The 19,317-nt window shown below is 40.8% G+C and overlaps 1 protein-coding gene and 3 non-coding genes across 5 annotated transcripts in view; all 4 read right to left on the reverse strand.

Moving 5' to 3' along the window:
* Window positions 1–3,406: 3,406 nt before the first annotated feature.
* trnay-gua lies at window positions 3,407–3,494 on the reverse strand. Its single transcript is given in 2 exon segments — window positions 3,407–3,442; window positions 3,458–3,494. It is a non-coding gene; the product is annotated as a tRNA-Tyr (tRNA).
* Window positions 3,495–3,988: 494 nt separating this feature from the next.
* Window positions 3,989–19,317, reverse strand: part of LOC117482261 (E3 ubiquitin-protein ligase DTX4-like) — a 30,065-nt gene continuing 14,736 nt past the window's right edge. For both annotated transcript variants that reach the window (XM_034130326.1, XM_034130333.1), the window contains exons 4-12: window positions 17,891–18,756; window positions 10,295–10,356; window positions 10,019–10,180; window positions 9,816–9,877; window positions 8,282–8,448; window positions 8,048–8,201; window positions 7,872–7,961; window positions 7,167–7,265; window positions 3,989–7,059 (exon numbers count right to left, since the gene is read on the reverse strand). In XM_034130326.1, coding sequence (XP_033986217.1) covers window positions 6,928–7,059; window positions 7,167–7,265; window positions 7,872–7,961; window positions 8,048–8,201; window positions 8,282–8,448; window positions 9,816–9,877; window positions 10,019–10,180; window positions 10,295–10,356; window positions 17,891–18,756 — 1,794 coding nt within the window. In that variant the 3' untranslated portion in view covers window positions 3,989–6,927. The remainder of the gene's footprint in view (window positions 7,060–7,166; window positions 7,266–7,871; window positions 7,962–8,047; window positions 8,202–8,281; window positions 8,449–9,815; window positions 9,878–10,018; window positions 10,181–10,294; window positions 10,357–17,890; window positions 18,757–19,317) is intronic.
* On the reverse strand, window positions 11,317–11,403 carry trnay-gua. The gene is given in 2 exon segments: window positions 11,317–11,352; window positions 11,367–11,403. It is a non-coding gene; the product is annotated as a tRNA-Tyr (tRNA).
* Window positions 12,256–12,342, reverse strand: trnay-gua. The gene is given in 2 exon segments: window positions 12,256–12,291; window positions 12,306–12,342. It is a non-coding gene; the product is annotated as a tRNA-Tyr (tRNA).

Here is a 19,317-nt window from a genome sequence, read left to right on the forward strand (position 1 = left end):
AGAGCTAGACATGAGTTTGCTCGGAAAAACATTGTTTTTATGCCAGCTACAATGAATGTAGCAGACTACCCATATAAGATTGCAATTGTAAACATGTGCTTGATAGCCTAATATGAACCACTATCTGTTGTTCATAGTATAGTATAGCACATACCTGCCAACCCTACCGATTTGGGCGGTAGTCTACCGCTTTTGACATGTTTCTACCGCCTACCGATTTAGCTGACTCTCCCTACCGATTTTCAATCTTCCCAAACTATAACAAATAAAAATGACACTACATAGACACTGGACTCGACTTTTGGCGGACACCGTTTGCAGCGTGTCTGTGATCCCATCATACAAACAGTCCTCTGTGTTTCAGTCGATCGCGAGATGTGTCTAAAAATAGAACGACAATATTCTGTTTTATCGTTAATGTCCTATAACATAATCTTCCTGTGCCAGAATAATGCACTTGAACGCATCAAAGCTTTGTGATTTATCGGGGCGTGGCTGGTAGGCACTGGCAGTGGGCACTAGTTTGCTGTGCAGTCCGCACACACAAGACCACAATTATGGCAGAAGCAAAAGAGCCCAAAATATATAATTTTCACTCCGAGTGGGAGGATGATTATTTTTGTATCTATTCCAATTCAAAGTCCATCTGTCTCATCTGCAATGCGAGCGTGGCTTTATCGAAGAAGGGTAATTTAGGAGCGGCATTTCAAAACAGTGCACAAACGCTACGAGACGGAATTCCCTCCTAATTCTGCCCTACGCTCCCAAAAGGTGAGGGACCTGAAAGAACAGCTAAATGCACAGCAGTCCATTTTCACCAGGCCCAACAACAAGAGCAAGGCTGCTACCATAGCATCTTATCGTGTCAGTCACGTTCTTGCGAAACACATGAAGTCTTTCAAAGACGGCGAGGTTGTGAAAGAAGCATTCCTGGAGGCTGCCGACGCGCTTTTTGGGGACAGTAAAAATAACAGTAGCATTTCAACAGGTTTTTGATATAATAAAAACTCAAGTTAGATACCGTTATTAATCAGCTGTAAGTTTTAGTTTGTTTGAACTTATTCATTATAATTATTGTACAAAATGGTATAAGAATGCAAACTTTAAGATCTGTTCTGTTTAAATTGATTATAGTCTATTATCAATTCAGGTTAAGAAACTAGTGTTGCTTGCATCCTATTTTAAAGGCATTTCTTTTTATACTCTACTAAAATGCAAAAAAAAGAAAAGGGTTTGATTCTATTAATTTTGTCTTTTTTATTGCACTCTGGCAGCAGATTCCTGTGTAGCTTCAGATCTGAGTTGTCTTATTAGTAAAACTAATTTATACTTTTGTAGCAACACTATTTTTATATAATGACAAAGAAAGGGTTCAGTCTTTTCTTTTTTTCCTGTGTCATATGTGGCAGCACTGTTCAATGTTTCTTGAAAACATTACCCACTGTAGTATGTGACGTGTGAATAAACTCCCAACTCTGTATCAACAACACTGTTGTGTAACTTCAGTTAAACACTTGTGTGTGTGTAGATTAGAAAGAGGTAAGATAAAGGATCTGCAGTATTTTATGAAGTATTAATCGTACAAAGTCAGTTTTATACAAGTAGAATATTTACCTGGTAGTAGGCTGTCAGTAATGGCTGCGCCTCTCTATTTGGACTGGTAGATCTCGGCAGACTGGCCACTTTAAAAGTAGCTCTCGGTTCAAAAAAGGTTGGGCACCCCTGATCAACACTGTCAAGGTTCAAGGTTCTTTATTGTCAAACTAACATAGCTACAGAGTAATTATGTCGTTGAAAATCTTATGTCACAGGCTTCTCCAACAATGCAACTGAAAGAGGACCAGAAACACATTAAAAATATAATAAAATGTGGAGACTTTGGGATATTTATCTCCCATTCTTTTACTTTTCGGGCATTTTACAGACCAAACATGTCGTTGATGTCACTGTTTACCAAACTACCACTTTTTCTGAAAAATGCATAAAATGATGCAATATATGTTAAATACATGGTTTATACATGTAATTACTGGGGTTCCATTTCTTCTGATTACCTAATTTGGGCGTGCACATTTGCCGCGCGCAAACCTACCTCTTTTGGATTTGGAAAGGTTGGCATGTATGATAGCATATTGAACAACTGAACAACTAGCAAAACGTAGATTAGCATTGTAATCCGGCTGGCAAGTTGACGAACATCAAACAACTAAGTTTATTTCACACTTCCAGCAGAGACAACGGGGAAATCCCCTCTCTTTGCCCGCTCACAGACCCCCAAAGGACGGTACATTACAGTTGGCTTTCCTCCGACGCTGATAGCATGTATAGCTAACGAGGCTAGCTATACATGCTAGCGGGAAACATTGTATGACCGAACGTAGCAGACTACCCGTATAAGATTGCAATTATAAACACGTTATTGCTAGCCTAATATGAACCACTAGCTTTTGTTCATAGTAGTTTTATTACACTCCATTATAATTGCCGTTCCTCCGAGCTAACGTTCATATCGTGTTTGCTAAGGTAAACAAGAAAGCTAGGCTAGCATATTAGCTGGCAAGCTTACTGTGTTGATTATATAGATGGATTAGATAGATCCACACTCCTACCACAACTACTACTAACGAATCTAAAACAACTAAGTTTCTCTAATATTTTGTGATTTGCATTTGATTTCGTCCAGCCAGATCCTGGCGGAAAATACATCACGGGGACGGGACTACCACACTGAGGCCTCGTCCTAAAAAGCCCCGGCTGCGCTCAGGCAAGATGCCGACAACGGGGAGGAATGGATGATATACCGTGTATATATGTATATTTATGTTCATTTTGTACATTTCTAAAAATAAAGTTTGATGGAAATACTTAGTAGGCCTATCCTTTCTTCCCTGAATTATTTGCTCCTATAACATTCATATATAGCAAACCATGATTTGATTTCTCATCAAACAGTAGTAGTTTATTACAGGTAAAAATAACTTACTCTTCTATAACAACAGTTGTAGGTACAGTTCGGTTAGTTAGCGTATAAAATATACGGCTGTACCGACGCCATTATAAGACTGATGTTCCGAGAGCGAGCCGAAAAAAGCACTGTTAGACATGGGCGGAGCCTCTCTGGTGGTTGACTAATCAGAACAGAGTGGCCGAGCTGACCAATCGGAGCACACTAGGCTCACAGGGAGGGGGGGGCAAGAGCTCCAAAGAGTCGTTTAGTGGAGAGAGTGAATACTGCTGAATACACATACTTTACAGAGATGCTGTATGCGAAACCAATGTGAGTTTGGAAAATTGCACAGTATAAATCTATTTTAGTATACCTCAACAACGTAATTATGATCAGTGGAAATGGCCATGACATGGGCCCTTTAAGGCCTGGTGCTGCACAATAGGGAAAAGACTAACCTCCTTCGAGCCGGAATTGAACCAGCGACCTAAGGATCTCTGCATTTAGCACCTACAGTCCTCCGCTCTACCAACTGAGCTATCGAAGGGGATGCACTGATTGCTTACACATAACTTTATAAAAAGTACAATTTTAGTTCAAATGTTCAGTCTATGGCTAATTAACATGATAAAAACACAAATAAGTATCATTAATTATTTATATTTTGTGTTTATCATCCGCACCCCAGCAGATAATTTGCAATTTGTACACTTTGCTGTTATAGCTCTCTCCAAACCAGCACCTATAATCATCTTATTTTATAATGTTTGCTACATTGCTAGCGTGGTTTTAGACATTGCACACAATGTCAGGGACATGACCAAATCATGGCCAAATCAGACTCAATTCATTACGTCAAGTGAAATAGTAATAAACATTTTTTTTGTAATTATTTCTTTATTGTTTAGAAATTAATAACATTATTTTTAACTACAAAATGACAATTACAATTCAACAATGGAGTTACTTACTGATTATACAAATGTTTTTACAAGTCAATGTGCAGTGTTTGGGCCAACAAAGCAAGACAACTGCAACAGCTCAGGAGGAAATTTCAATTTTATTGTATTTTACAATGTTTAAAATAATCATCTTCATCATGCCACCGGCACTTGTACCATTCTGCAACTTAAAGAGTGGTGAATTTAAGACTAACACCAATGTGTCCATCAACACATCTGCTACTAAAGTTCAGAGCAGATAAAGTTAACAAGACAGATGATGTGTAAAAAATAAAAGCATTCTTTACCTCACAGAGAGCACATGTGTAAGGGTTTGACTTGCTCCTACAATTCATTACATTTCACACTCAAATAAAAGTCTACCATCACATTCCTTTTCCAAGGAAAAGATGACACAGATCAGCTTAATTTCTGTACACAATGACAAAAAAAACATCGTATTTAACAATACCATCTCTGTAAACCAATTGTAACAAATACAAAAATGGCATAATTAATATGACATGAACATACAATATAAAAAAGGCAATTTAATCTATAATAGTGGTAAGGAAAATGTAAAACAAGTGTACCTACTTTTCAAAATAAAATTACCTAACAAAGAAGGAAGGGGGAACCATCATCATCTGAGATAATGAATGACGGAGTACCAAAATAAAACCCTAAACTGGGAGCATGTGGGTAGTATACACAGTACACAGGTTATCTTTCACACTCACATTTCTTGTAACATTGTGATAAGGGGTCCTTTATAGACCCAACTCAAAGACTGGGCCGTGTGACATCAGTCAGGAAGGGTTGAGGTAAGAAGAGGATTCTATTACTTTTTTTAATTTAAAATATATTATTCTGATCTCGAACTGCAGCCAACAAGTCACATATTAAACATCCCATACTCTGTATTGCTTACAATTAGCTTATTTTTTAACTTGTTGGGATTCCAGCCAATCAGAAGCAAGCCCATTTGGGAAGTTTCCTGTTGTTGGTGTTAAATAGTTTTGGGCAATTGCAATTAAACATCTACAGTCATTAACTATTGATGATACCTAACTGGGGAATTCACATTTAAATGAATACTGGATATTTAATAGATGCCTAGTTGATCTTCATTCATAAGAATTTATGTGATTGATTGGCGTTTATAATCCCAGTGTTACGGTGGCCGACAGGTGAAAACCCGCTCCAGCAGCCCAACACATTTTCATTAGGAGAAACGCGCCGCAGTTTCATAAACAAATCAAATAACACAAATGTGCAAAAACACATGCAGATAAAGAATGACCTGACAACACAAGCGCATAAAAAAAAACATTCACCAACTTGCCGAAACAAGGGCAGCGTTTACTGAAAGCGCTGCATTAGCAAAGCGCTGCAAATAAATAACGCTGCAAGAAGCTCAAAACACAACGTAAACCAGAGTACACTAAAAAGGGATGCACACCGGGACCGTGCGCTTCTGTAGTCTGTTGTTGGAACGTTTTCTAAAAATGTACAGTAAGCTTTATAGTCTTATTTTAACAATGCGATCGCATGATTCCTTCTGATATTATGGCAAACACGGTGAATGTTTCTTAAATACTTGGTATGTGTTGTCAAGTTGGTACATTTGTTTCTAAATTTGAATGTATTTTGACACATTTGTCATTTATTTGTATAGTTTCTGAAGCTGCAGTGTTTCTCCTAATGGAACTGTTTTGGCATCTTGTAGCGCGTTTGCACTCGTCGACCAATAGTTTTTTCCCCTCTGTAAGTCATGACTTCAGGTCTACCTCTCCATCTTCTCCATCTTCTCCACCCCACCTGCCCAATCTGAGGATTTCCTGGCTGTGAACAAGCCGAAGATTACTTTATTTTTGAGAAGATAGGTGAACTAGATCTAATGAAAAATCCTCAGCATTTTTGTCAACGCTCAAATTGGTTTTATCTTCAGGTTGTTATTCACATCCTCAGCTTTTCTCACAGCATTTACATCCACTGTGCACCGTCACAAGGGACACAAATAAAGATACATAAGTAAATACTGGCACCTGTGTATGTACGGTTCACTTTCACCACAAGGGCTCGATAAGTAAAACTCCAAACGGACCGGGCCTGCGTTTGGTCTTTTGTCATTTCACACGCAATCATAAACACATATAAAAACCCATCAAGTCAACGTAGGAGGTAAAGTATGGAATGACGTTAAATGAGGATTATAGGTAACAATGATCAAACGTAACAGGTGGATAACTCATAGTAACAGTTTTATCTTGCAGTTGTAGTTTCTCAGCACCGCCACAGGGGGGAGCAGCAGCACTGAGCCACTGACAGGCAGGTGGTGTGAACAAAAGCGAGCACCATCTGTCTTTCCTCCTCCTCCTCCTCCTCCACCGCTCTCTGTTACCTCTTAATGATAACCTAGCTAAGTACCATACAAGTTGATTTGACACTTCTCCTATCCTACGCTACATTCTTACATCATCTTCGTGTCTTTCTGCTTCATCTTTCCCTCCTCCTGTCCCCTCCCCCGCTGCTCTGACTTCTTCCTTTGTCCGTTCTCTCCCGACAGTTTTCATCAAAACTGCGCTCTCTTTTTACTTTCTTTTCCTGGTTCTGCTTTCCCTCAGTAAATGTAACTTGTTTGTGTCCTAAGTGTTAGTACTGATTCATTCTCAGACATTTAGTAGTACCTAGCTGGCTAGTATGAGGACCCATGAGTGATATCATTTTTTTCCCATAGCTTCTTTCTCCTTTTAAAAAAAGAATCTGCTGCAGCTTTGTACTCCCCCCCCCCACTGCTGTTTATGTGCTTGCTCGAAAAGTGTGTAGACAGACTTGTACCGATAAGCGAACCCAGACTCAATCACCATCTTGAAAAGTGGTTCCCTGTTGTCTTCTATAACCTCAAACGTCCCCTGCACCCTGTTAAGTGCTGGCAGGGAGAGTGTCTCAGTCCTCCTCCTGCTTCTTCTTCTTTTATTTTCATGGTTTGTATCTCTCCGTCCTCTCTTTGCTGCTCTCACATGTTTCATGGTCCTCTCACTTCTCCATCAGTCCATCGTCCTCTGTGATGCCCTGAGCTCGCAGCTCTTCCAGGACGTTGTTCAGGTGTCCGGGGTCCGGGAAGCCGTGGCCCGTCAGGTTGGAGCCAAACTCTGTCTTATGGTGGACCTGGAAGAGAGGGCAAAGTCATATTTTATTTTTTCCAGTGACATAAAAACAAGAAACAAGGTACGTACATCACAAAGTTCAGCCTTTCAAATAAATTGTTTTAATACCTCGTTCCAGATGACGGTGTCAGACTCTCCGGTGGTGCTTGAAGTTCCAATGGAGAAGATCAACCTGCGGTCCCACGCTACCAGGAGCAGCTTCAGTACCTGAACAAAGGTTTGGGTACAGGTACACGTTTTAAAGGGGCCCTATATGCTTATTTCAGGTTTACATTTGTACTTTGTGCCTCTACTGTACAAATGATTCTGGTCTGGTAAATACTGTTTTCATGCACTGATGTTCTCATACTACATAACCCACTACAGGGAAGGGAAAACCCCATAAAAGGGCCGCTTTAAAGCATTTCCACGGTGGGAAAAAGTACATTCTTACAGCAAAAGGGCAGATACAAAGGCAAAAATAAAGTTAGAAGACTAACATATTAAATAAAGAGGACGTTATTAAAAGATTAAATCACCAAATGGTAAGAAATAAGTTGCAGCATTATAAAGAAAGTAATTGAACAAGTGAAAGTACTGAAGTAACAGCCAGTAATAACACAAATAAATTGTAAAATGAATAACAAATGAATATTGCAGAAACATTGATTATCTCTTAGTCTGAGGTAGACAAGTAGCAGTCAGTTATAACAAATCACAAGTCAAAAAGAGGTGTTACAGTCTGTACTGTGTGGTGGTCTACCATGGACAACGGCATCAAATAGATGTGTGTAAAGAATGGATTCAAATAGTTTGACGGTGTATTGTGCTCACCTTGCGTCCTTTCTCGCTGTCGGGGAGGTAGCAGTGTCGGGGGAAGCCTCTGGCAGTGAAGGGCTTCCCTGGGTTCGGATGCTCTGGTCCCTGGGAGGAGAGGACTGATGTTAGCAGGCTGATCAAACTAACTGAACCACCTGACGTGGGAGTAAGAGCAATACATCTGTGAGTACCTGAAGGCCTGGCGGTATGTTGTAGATGATGCGGATGCTTTTGCAGTCAGGATGCCCCGGCAGGGAGTGAGGGATGACGTGGTACTCCATCTTTCCCGCCGGTTGGTTGCCTGTCTTCACGCCGTAGATGGTTTTACAGGTGGGACACTGAAGGCTGTCAAGAGAGGAGTGAATTGATGAGCTCATTTGCAAAGCGGTTTGAGAGACAATGAGGAGGAATATTCTGTAACCTACCTGCCGTCCTTGTTGCCGTTATTATACATGGCCACCAAACACTGGAAATGGTACTGGTGTCCACACTGTGCTAACCGCCCGACTGACTCTGCCCGAGACACAGGGGTCACCCCTGGGCCCTTATAACCAGACGGACCCCCCAGCGGCTCCATACAGATGGTACAGTCCTAGGAGAGAAGAGAAAGAAGACCCTTTTTTTAGGCAAGGCACGCTTTTTATATACGGCTTTACAAATATAAAAAACGTCAAAAGCATAGTGCAACAGAAACAAGTTATACAAATACTTTATAAAACATTTCAAACAGTCAATAAAAAGCCAAGAAAATCAAATTAAAATAGCTAAAATAGAATTAGCCGGGTATAAAATAGAATAAAAAAGCCTATTGTGTAGTGTAAGATATGAATAGTTGTTTCATTCAATCAAAAGCAGCGGCAAAAAGAAAAGTATACTGTTTAATAAGAAACCAACATTATGCTTGTTATGAGATACACAAAAACTTGGGCTGCATCATTTGAAAAAAACAACTAAGGCCGATATTGCAACTGCAATGTGATTCATGATATCGGAGGGGTTGATCATTTTTCAATCACTATTTTCATTATATAAAAATATATTAAATTGTGGGATTTTCTTTTTTTTGTGACCAACTTTTTTATTGTTTTCTAGTTGCCCTCATAGAGGGACATATATATATATATATATATATATATATATATATATATATATATATATATATATATATATATATATATATATGTATACAGATACAAATAATGTAAACGATAGTATAAAAAAAGGAGAAAACTAAGAAAACAGATAGGGAGTGGTGGGCTTTCCTCAAAGAGGATCTGTACGGTGGCCGACCGGTGCTAATACATTACAACGGCCAAATACATTCCATTAGTAGAAACTCGCTGCACTTTTAGAAACATTGCAAATGTACCAAACACATGGAAATGAAGAAACAGCTTCACCAACTTGACAACACAAGCGCAGAATTTAGAAAACATTCACCAACTTGACGAAACATGAACAGTGTTTATCTACGCTACATAAACAAAACGCTGCAAATACAAAAAGCAGCAAAAAGCTCATAACACAACAGAAACAGGGAAACTAGCTGACAAAGCTAGGACCGGAGCACTTGTTGATGTCAGCACTTTTAGTAAACACTGAGCATGTGTTGTCAACATGGTGAAGATGTTTTGCTTGTTTTTTGGCTCATTTGTGTTTTTATATTAGAATTGTTTCTGTAGCTACAGCGCGTTTCCCCTAATGGAAATGTTTTAGGTCGTCGTAACGCGTTTGCACCTGTCAGTCACCGTAGCTCTGTACCTAAGAAATATATTTTGTCTGTAGAACACGATTTGCAGGCCAGGATATCTCCACAACAATTCATTTAAAATGGTATTTTGAAACATATGTAGCCTTTAACAAAGTTGTACGTCCTGCTATTTGAATATTGCATTAGCAGATATTGATATTTTGCTAAAGTTTCAATGAACTATGCATTCTAATAAATACTGTTCATACCTCCTCTGGTGGACTTTTTACTTTCTGCAGGTACTTCTTTACCACCTCCTCTGGAGTTTTACCTGCACACAGGACGAAAAGAGGCTTACAGTCAAGAAAAGGTTAACCTTTAATTTCTCAAACTCTCACAATATATAAAAGCTGATGCATTTAGGGAGGTTTAACTATGTTTATGTAGAATTTCACTAACTGCTTTTGCTTACCCTTGCGAGCCTGCTTCTTGGTGGTCTTTCTGCAGCAGTGGCCGAAGCCTGGCACGGGTTTGATGTCGCCCTTGCTGACAGGTGGGGGGTGCAGCACCAGTTTTGGGGGTCTGGTCAGACACACAGGCAGAGCGGCAGCACTCATCAGGATACCTGTGATCCCTGAGACACAGCAAAGAGAACATGAGTGTGGTTAGAACAGAAAGAATAAGACAAATATCTTTGACTCTTTGTAAATCTGAAGCAGCCCGAGTATAGTGTGTGTTTGAGATTTACCGGCCAGTGCAGGGTGGACCGGGCTGGATCCATTGAGGTTCTTCACTGGGACGGTGGGCACACTGCAAGAGAAGACACAAACTGCTTGAGTATTTCAGAGTCAGATCATACCTTAAAAGACAAAACATAGTTGGAGGTTACCCTACACTGTAGCAGACAGATACTCACTTCGAAAAATGGATGACTGTCATTATAGCACTAAATGGTTGCAACCATAAATAATGACAATCAATTCAAATGAGCTTAATCATTTAACATTTTCAAAAAGGAAATACGATTGAAGACACCTAAAGACACAATAAGAGTGTTTTCGTCCTCTCTCCCTCTGTATTGCCTCGTTCTCAGGGTAAATCTACGCACAACTGTCGGTGTATTTATGAGAGCTAATCCACAGACAGCCAATTGCTGGAGATTATCTGAATCATCATCATCGTCACAATCGTCATCATCATCCTCCTCACCCCTTTACCTACTGTAGCTACACAATTCCCTATAAATGATCTCACTGAGAGAATAAACGTGGCTCTTCACTGTGACTCGTGTCTAATAAGCAGTCAGTACTGAAGTTAAAAGATGATTAATAATAAAACGATTAAAAAAACAATAACTAAAGCGGGACCAAACCCAGTTCACCCTGTCTTTCCACAAAACCCGACATATGACAGGTGCATTAAATACAATAAACCACACCCATGGGACATTAAGCAGAAGTGATAACCAATTACAAAAGTAAACCAATAGTGATTATGATAATAATAGATGACAGCTTAATAATCATTTTGACTCCCACACCTACAAGTGACAAACCCACCTGTCACACACAGATACTGTTTCAACAGAGTTGTATAACATTTTGGTGAAGTAAAACATTTCTGGTAATTTAAAGATTCTGTTATCTGCAAATACAAAAAAACAATGTAACTCTCAGAAATAGAGGAGCTGTGATTCAAGAAGGAAATCAAACAAATAGAAAATAATGTGAATAATATACATAAAAGACAGTTTCTTTTAAAAACAGAACCTCCTTCGAGCCGGATTTGAACCAGCGACCTAAGGATATCAGCATTGACCACTACAGTCCTCCGCTCTACCAACTGAGCTATCGAAGGGGATAAATAGGAATTTTTGCATGTGTATGGAAACACAGTCCCTAACACTAACAGTGTGATGGGCAGCAGGACGATGAACTGTTGTTTCCTGTCGTTGGTTTAGCTTTAACAGGCTTTCTGTTAACTAAGCTGCTTTCACTTAACCCCACTCAGTGACACATGACGATGCAGGAGTGAATGACTCACTAATGTGCTGTTTACACGAGAACGCTTTTTTGATATCGTATTCGGTTCGTTTGCGTTTCGTATGCGTTTCCGTGTAAATGGGGTCTCGTGTGTATTTGTGTGTGAGTCTGCACCAGTGTGGAAGAGGTGTGAGGTTTTATCTCACTTGCTTCTGAGAGATAAGCAGAACAGAAAATGTGTAGTAGAAGAACAGTAAACATACAAGTGAGGGCTCAACAACAGAAAACATGGATGCAATGTGGTATCAATACAAATTCATAGATGTAGCTTCCAAAACACACAGTTGCTGCACATGAGTAGTGCAGTCATGTTGTATTTAGTAGGCCGATCCTGAGGTTAGCGTCACATGGCTCCCCTGACAAAAAAGCAATGGGATTTTAGAATATTGCAGAAAATAAGAGCTGCGGCAAACACACGTTTATGATTCTTAGACATTTTGTTCAGTGGGATAATCTCCACATATTATCACCACTTTATGATTTCTGAATTGTAAATGCTATTGGCAGAGGTAAAAAGCTAACATTAGGCTGTTAACGAACTACTTCTCAGTCACGTGACTACAAATCAACAATGCAAAGCTAAAAGCGGCTATCTTTCAACAAAGCTGAGATTCAAGTTGGAAATCAAACCAATAGCAATAATATAGGATTCAATGAAAACAGCACCTCCTTCGAGCCGGATTTGAACCAGCGACCTAAGGATTTCAGCTTTTGCCACTACAGTCCTCCGCTCTACCAACTGAGCTATCGAAGGTCTCCTTGCAGCTCTGCTATAAATAGACTGTGTGCTGATGACGGATGGGAAACACCTACATTAGATCTTATTGGGATCCATTCAATGAGTGACGATGACAGTGATCGCACACACACACACAGAGATAGATATCCCTGTCACCAGATCTATTAATATTTAATAGGCTGCTGGTGAGACAGAAAGAGAGGAGTGTTGAGTCTGATCCTGGATAAGCTTCATGTAGCTCATTAACACACTTTCAAGCTGTCCCACTGATAACACACACATATACACACAGCTCCTTTGTTTACACTGACGACCCGTTATCACACTGGGGCGGGGGGGGGGGGGGGGGGATTTTTCTGCGTACAGTTGGCTACAAGTTGCAGCAATTCCCAGATTTGAACATAGTGCTGGTTATGTACCAAAATAAATGGTCTGATTAATTTCAGTGTTCTATTCATTAAAATTCAATATATTCCTCCATTATTTTGAATAAGAAGAAGAAGTGGGGGAGGAACAACCAGAAAGTGATGACAAACCAGAACAAAGAGAAGGAGAAAAAGAAGAAAAAGAAATAGAAGAAGAAAGGGAAAGAAAAAGATAAGCATGAAGAAAAAGAAAAGAGGGAAGAAGAACAACGAGAAAGGGACATTCTTAAACGTTATCATTATAGAGATACTTTAGAAAGGAATTATAGTCACCATTTTGATATTGTGATGACACTTATATCGACTTTTGTATACGTCACTTTTAATCCTCCATGAAAAATGACTCACAAGAGGAGAAAGTGCTTGGGCAGGAAGCCAGGCAGCACAGAGGGAACATTAAAACTGTCATAGAAGAAGAAAATAAACACAAGACCCATGAAAGAGGAAGGCCCTGTCCCTGTCAGGGGGGGAGGGCCAGGATGGGACCCCAGTCTCTTGACCCCCAGTGACCTCACACCCGCCCACCTTTCTCCGCCCGCTTCCCACAGGATCACACACACACTTGCTCAGCTTTGTCTCACACACTCCCTCCGTCCCCTCTGCTACTGCTGTCCCCTCGGGACCCAGATGGACCTCAGCTGGCCTGATTCAGACACCAGACAATAAAACACACACACACATTCTCACACACACATTGTCTCACACACATTCTTAAGGACACACAAACTCTGTAACTCAAACACTAATGTTGATATTCCTCTGCTTTTGTGAACAATTATTATACGTGACAGGAAGTGCTAGATGGGGTGACTGCGTGATGTTTTTTAAAGATCATAATGCATTTGAAATTCTATTTTGTATTATTTTCTATTGAGTAAACAAGGTGGATGCTATGAGCTACTTATATTTACTTAAGTATTTATCTGACACATTAACAGCTGACACAATTTATTTTGATTTAGCTTGTTGCTACGAATACTCAAGGCCCTGATTCAAAACTTTAATATTGATAAGATTGAATTATTTATATAATATTAAGAGATGTTTAACTAGTTGAAAGCATTCTCTGAAAATAATAATAATTGTTGGGATCCTAAAACGTATAGTATATAGCTAACAAATAACGGATATTAAATTAGAATTCATTTACAATAATTGTCACATCTCAGCTTTTGTTCCAATCTTTCATCAAAGATATGAACTTCATTTCTTATTCTCACAGCTTTTTTTAAGAAAAGTGATCTGTTATCTGCGAGAGGAGAGACAAATCCCTCTTACAGTTTTTGAGACTACAAAACTATTTTTTTTGTTGTGCAGAAATGTTACTAAGTGATGCTTTTTTTACCTCGTAAAAAAATCTTTGGAAGAGAAAGAAAATCTGGCGAGTCCAACCCAATGGAAGGCTTTGCTAATGCTAAATGATGAATACCTATACATTTATTTTTCATGAGGTTGGCGATAGATTTTAACTTTAGAAAATATTTTACGCAATATATCAAATGTTTCTTTTTTGTAGAGACACGTAATATACAATACACATTTGTTACTAGCTTGAGCTTTCCAATCATACTGTACATTCTTTGTATTTCTCCTTCATCAATATTCATTCAAGGAGTTTACCAAAAAGAAGCCACAGCATGGGGGGCCGGGGGCCTACAGGGTAAGTCTGCTGACCGTGTCACAGCAAAGACCTTAAAGTTTTGTTCCTGCTGTCCAATCAAAATATAACATTTTAACAGCATAATCACTGCTAGCTGAAAAGCCAAATATCCCATGCGCATTAGCCAATATATAACAATACTCAGAAGATACATTTGTTTGCTCTGGGAATTATTATTGAATTATTCTCGTTCCTTCAGGAATATTAGTTTTTCTCAAGGTTTCACTGTTCATTTCCCTTGAATGTGTAAATAGATAACACTTTCCCCTATGTGTTTTGCTACAGCTCCCTCTATGGGTCACACATGTTTAATATAGACCTGTTGGTTCAGTGAACAGGTGCCAGCACACTCTCACTGCTCCTCTGCTCTCCTCTCACACAATATACAGTCAGACTTTATGGAGTTCTCTCTTTCCCCCACCTCTTCCTGCCTAATTTCCTTCAACTCTGTATGCTGTCTGTGTTACACCCTCCCCTCAAAGCACCCCCGACTCATTCCCTCCCTTTGTCTCATTCCCATAATCCCCCTCTAGAGAGAGTGAGAACACACTCTCCGCTGCATCTCCCGTTAGGATGGTCAATATTTACTGTGTGCGATAGGGAAGGACAATGTGTGTGTGCTTGTGTGTGTGTGTGTGTGTGTGTGTGTGTGTGTGTGTGTGTGTCTGCGCATTTGTGAAATGCCTTCACAGCCGGGCAACACTCCATGTATGTGTGTATGTGTGTGTGTGTGTGTGTGTGTGTGTGTGTGTGTGTGTGATGTGTAACCTCCCTCTCTAGTGTTGGCCTGATCTCTTGCAACACAGTGTGATCAATCTTTGACAGTTTGATGACTCGTTTCTTTGTCTTGTACCCCCCCCAAACCATTCCCACAAGCCCTTGTCTTGGTGCATGTCTGAGTCTGAGACTGTCCACACACACACACACACACACACACACACAACCTCAGACACACACATAAATGTATCAACACACCCCTCCTCTTGTCTGAATTATGATTGTCTGGGGATAGAAACAATGCTGACCGAATAATACAATATCTTTTTTCTTTTGATATAAAAAGGGTATTACGCAACTTCCACCCACCCCAGAATAATAATAAACACCCTTAAAAACTCTACGAGGGGCTTCTTAGTAAGGCGTTAGTAAGTTTACTAACTTGAGTTATGTTTAGATGGCCCAACTTTACAGGCTGCAATAAGGAAGCAGAGCTAGAGAGATAAAACACCAAGAGCTCATGAAAATCAAAAAAGTCAGAAATACAAAGTTGGAAAAGAATATGGAAAGGGGTTTGAGCAGAGAGAGGGGGAAGGAGACCAGAAAACTCGCAGAGGCTCAGCATTGTGCTGCTAATGCGGCCCAGGCATGGGTAATCCAACAAAGGTTACTGTGGAGACCAACAATGAGGCTCTGAGGGGCCCAGACTGCTCAGACGCGACGGGAGAGGAGGGAGGAGAGGAGCCAGGGTAGGAGGAGAGTGGGCAGGGACATACGACAGGGATAGGAAGGGGGGTTCTACCAAAACAAATCTACATCTAAACCATCCAACCTTGCTTTTGCCAAGAGAAGAGAAAAAAGCACCTGTTGTTTAAATGACGAATGGGAAAGCTTCCAGGAAGTTGTGTGACATCATGGAAAGTTACATCACTATGAAATCTCTTTTTTCTTTCCGGTTGCAGCACCGAATAATCTGTGTTAAGAAGTTGAGTAACTGATAGCTGATTAAAAGCGGCCACTGTGGGTCAAAGAAGAACGGGGAAACAGCACGTGTGTTCAGGCAGCACTCGCTCAGAGCTTTGAGGAGGAAGTGTCATTAGTTTTGCAGAAATGTTGTTAAGAGATTCTCAAAACTTCATATGGATGCTTGTCTCAAATTAAAGACTGGGCTCTGGTTTCAGACAGAGGGTGAAAGGACGTGCTGCAGCACGAGCAGTATGAGAAAAATACTTTTTGAACATTAACGCATGTAAACATGTCACAGTAGAGGCACAACATAAGAAGATAACCCTGTAAATTAGCATAATAAAAATGGAAGGAGATATTAGGAGATTTAGCAGAGAAAGAAATTATGATTTAGAAGAGACACAGTGAAGGGAGAAGGGGGCTGGACAATCATTGTAAAAGATGCACGAGGCTGACAGTTTGTCAAATCTTAGCTCATTCACCATTTCATCTGCAACTGTGTTTTTAATGCATGTGTTCTCCTGATTCCTGAGGTCTCCACTAGGGATGCCAGCGATTATTCGTTACAGTCTCCATAATCGAAGATTAGGGGGGTGGGTCGAATAATCGATTAATATTCGCCAGGGCTGTCCGATTTTCGATTTTGATCATGGTCAGTTTCTGGCATCCCTAGTCTCCACAGTGGCTTTCTATTTTAGAAAGAAAGGTGGAGGTCAGTAGCACCGACCCATGCAGTGCTGCTCTTCGCTCAGACCTTTGCACCTTGCATACTTTATACACAAAATATCTCTGAGGAAAACTGCTGACCCCCAGAGAAGGCTCGGCTGACTTTTGACAAACACGCAATTTTAATAGAGGTCACTTACGCTTGCCTCCATTTTGATTAAATGATTCTTCAACTTCTCAATAATATGCTTGTGATTTACTGTCTTAGCTTTTGAATGATTAAATTCACTGCCTGCTACTGCCGACACAACACACATGAATGTAAATACTTTAATATTCATATTTTTAATATTTCTTCTAGTTCTCTATCTGTGTTTTAATTGTTGTTTTACTTTGATGTATGCACCACGACACCAGTCCAATTCCTCGTAAGTGTAAACCTACCTGGTAATAAACCTGCTTCTGAATGGAGGGTAGGTATTACTGAACACCTATTACTCTTTCAAATCTACGCAAATTTCCCCTCCGTGGGACTAATAAAGGTATATATAAAGGTCAACTGTTACACTATCCGTCACCTTCCTGTGCAATTAAGCATTACTTTCACTTTCGTTTGGTACATTTAGTTCAACTCACCAAATATTTATTCAAAAGAGCTGAACACATCCGAAATAAGAGTTGTGTGTGTGTGTGTGTGTGTGTGTGTGTGTGTGTGTGTGTGTGTGTGTGTGTGTGTGTATGTGCGTGCATATCTAGCACTGCCTGTACCGCAATGAGAGAGCATTTTTTGCGTGTTGGAACATGCATTTCTTATACATGTCTGAACAGACTCAGAGCATTTGGAAATTCAAGTAGCCCTGCTGGATGTGTATTAATAACAACAACATTCCGTTAAACCAGTTTGCATCTTGTTCCAATATGCACAACGAAAGAAGTGCCATGAAATGTTGGTCTACATTTAAACTGTTGTTGACTCTGAAACCGAATATTAAACCTCTATTCTGATCCTGTAGCTCCTTCTGATGTTTATTGTGGAACTTCATACCCCACATGCTTAGACCATGTATATACTGGAAGTTGAAAAGACTCTAGTCAGTATTCTTGTTATGGGTGTGTTTGATTTACTCACCCTGAAGCTATGAGCGCTCTGGACTGGGCCATGGCTATCCTCTGCAACGCTGGTCTACTCAGCCCCGCTAAGCTAGATCTCTGTGGCAACGGGGCATGGCACATTGTTGCCGCCGCCGACAGTGGGTGCTGCGGCTTCATCGGCATTGGCGACGGTGATGGCACAGGAGAAGGTGGCGTGGTCACACTGTTGGCGGGGGTAACTAATGTGGCGGTTGGCACTGGTTCGTTGGCTGAAGATGAGGAGTGCTTGGGCGGGATGGACGGAGGGGCCGCGTTGGGTTTGGAGGATGGAGGCTGAGGGGGCGGGAGGGATGGGGGGGGCGGCCTGTTGGAAGACGAGCTGACCACCAGGGTGGAGGTTCCGGCGGTGAGGGCGGCCAGGGACTGAGCGAAGAGCTGGGCGTTCCTTCTTGGCGAGGAGATGTTTCTGGAGATGGCGAGGCCGTGCGGCAGCGTCTGGTAGTAGTTGGAGTTGCCGTTGGAGTTCAGCTGCTGTCCTCTCCCTAGGGTGGCAGATTTAGACGGACTCAGGGGTTTTGAGGAGATGGGTGGTAGGTTCCTGGCCCGTTGCATGGTTAGTGAGCGTCTACCTAGAGTCTGTATCCCTGGCCCTCCTGCATTGGTCTTCACACTAAGGACCAGCATGCATTGCTGGCAGGAACAAGGCTGGCCCAGTCCAGGAACCGGTAGGCCACCATTGGGATAGATAGAGCTTCCAGTCCCTGTGCTGGCCCCCGACACCCCAACACCCAGCAGGGCTCCTCCTCCTCCCCCTTTAGGTATTGGGACAGGACCAGACACCAGAGGGTAGGCTATGTCTGCTCGTCTCTGAAGTCTCCGACACCTCTGGCTCTGTCGGTTTACCTGCAGGAAAACAGAACAAAACATTAGTTTCATGACATTTCCAATTTGAACTAACTATCATTATTACACCTTAGTTGAATAGTTGATTCTGATTGGTCAATTTGGACATTTAATAGTCTGCTCTTTTTCAATAGCAGACTGTTGCTAAGGATGATCTGATCAATGGACCATGTGAATTCAAATCAATCCACAGAAACAAGTAACCTGAACGTGGCCAACGTGCTTTTATATTTTTGGAGAGCACAACACTTTGGATTCATGATGGCTGAACTGTCTCCAGTAAAGACAGGAAAAATAGAAGAAGAACAAGGAAACAGCCCAAAATTGTAAAGACACAGAGCGCTGAAAGATGGAGAAATCAACAGAACAGAAGACAGACAGGAAGTAACATGAACACAGTATGGGTTAATGGAAAAGATACTGTGCACAGACTTGGACGGTTACAGAAAATGTCGATCAGTGCTGCCCTCATTTGAAGTTACGTTTTCTGATAATGTCTTGCTCGCTGCACATTATCCCTAACTGTATGAGGGTCCTGCAGCCTGTAGCTAAATATCCTAA

The sequence above is a fragment of the Trematomus bernacchii genome, unplaced genomic scaffold (assembly GCF_902827165.1).
Source record: "Trematomus bernacchii unplaced genomic scaffold, fTreBer1.1, whole genome shotgun sequence".
Taxonomy (NCBI): domain Eukaryota; kingdom Metazoa; phylum Chordata; class Actinopteri; order Perciformes; family Nototheniidae; genus Trematomus; species Trematomus bernacchii.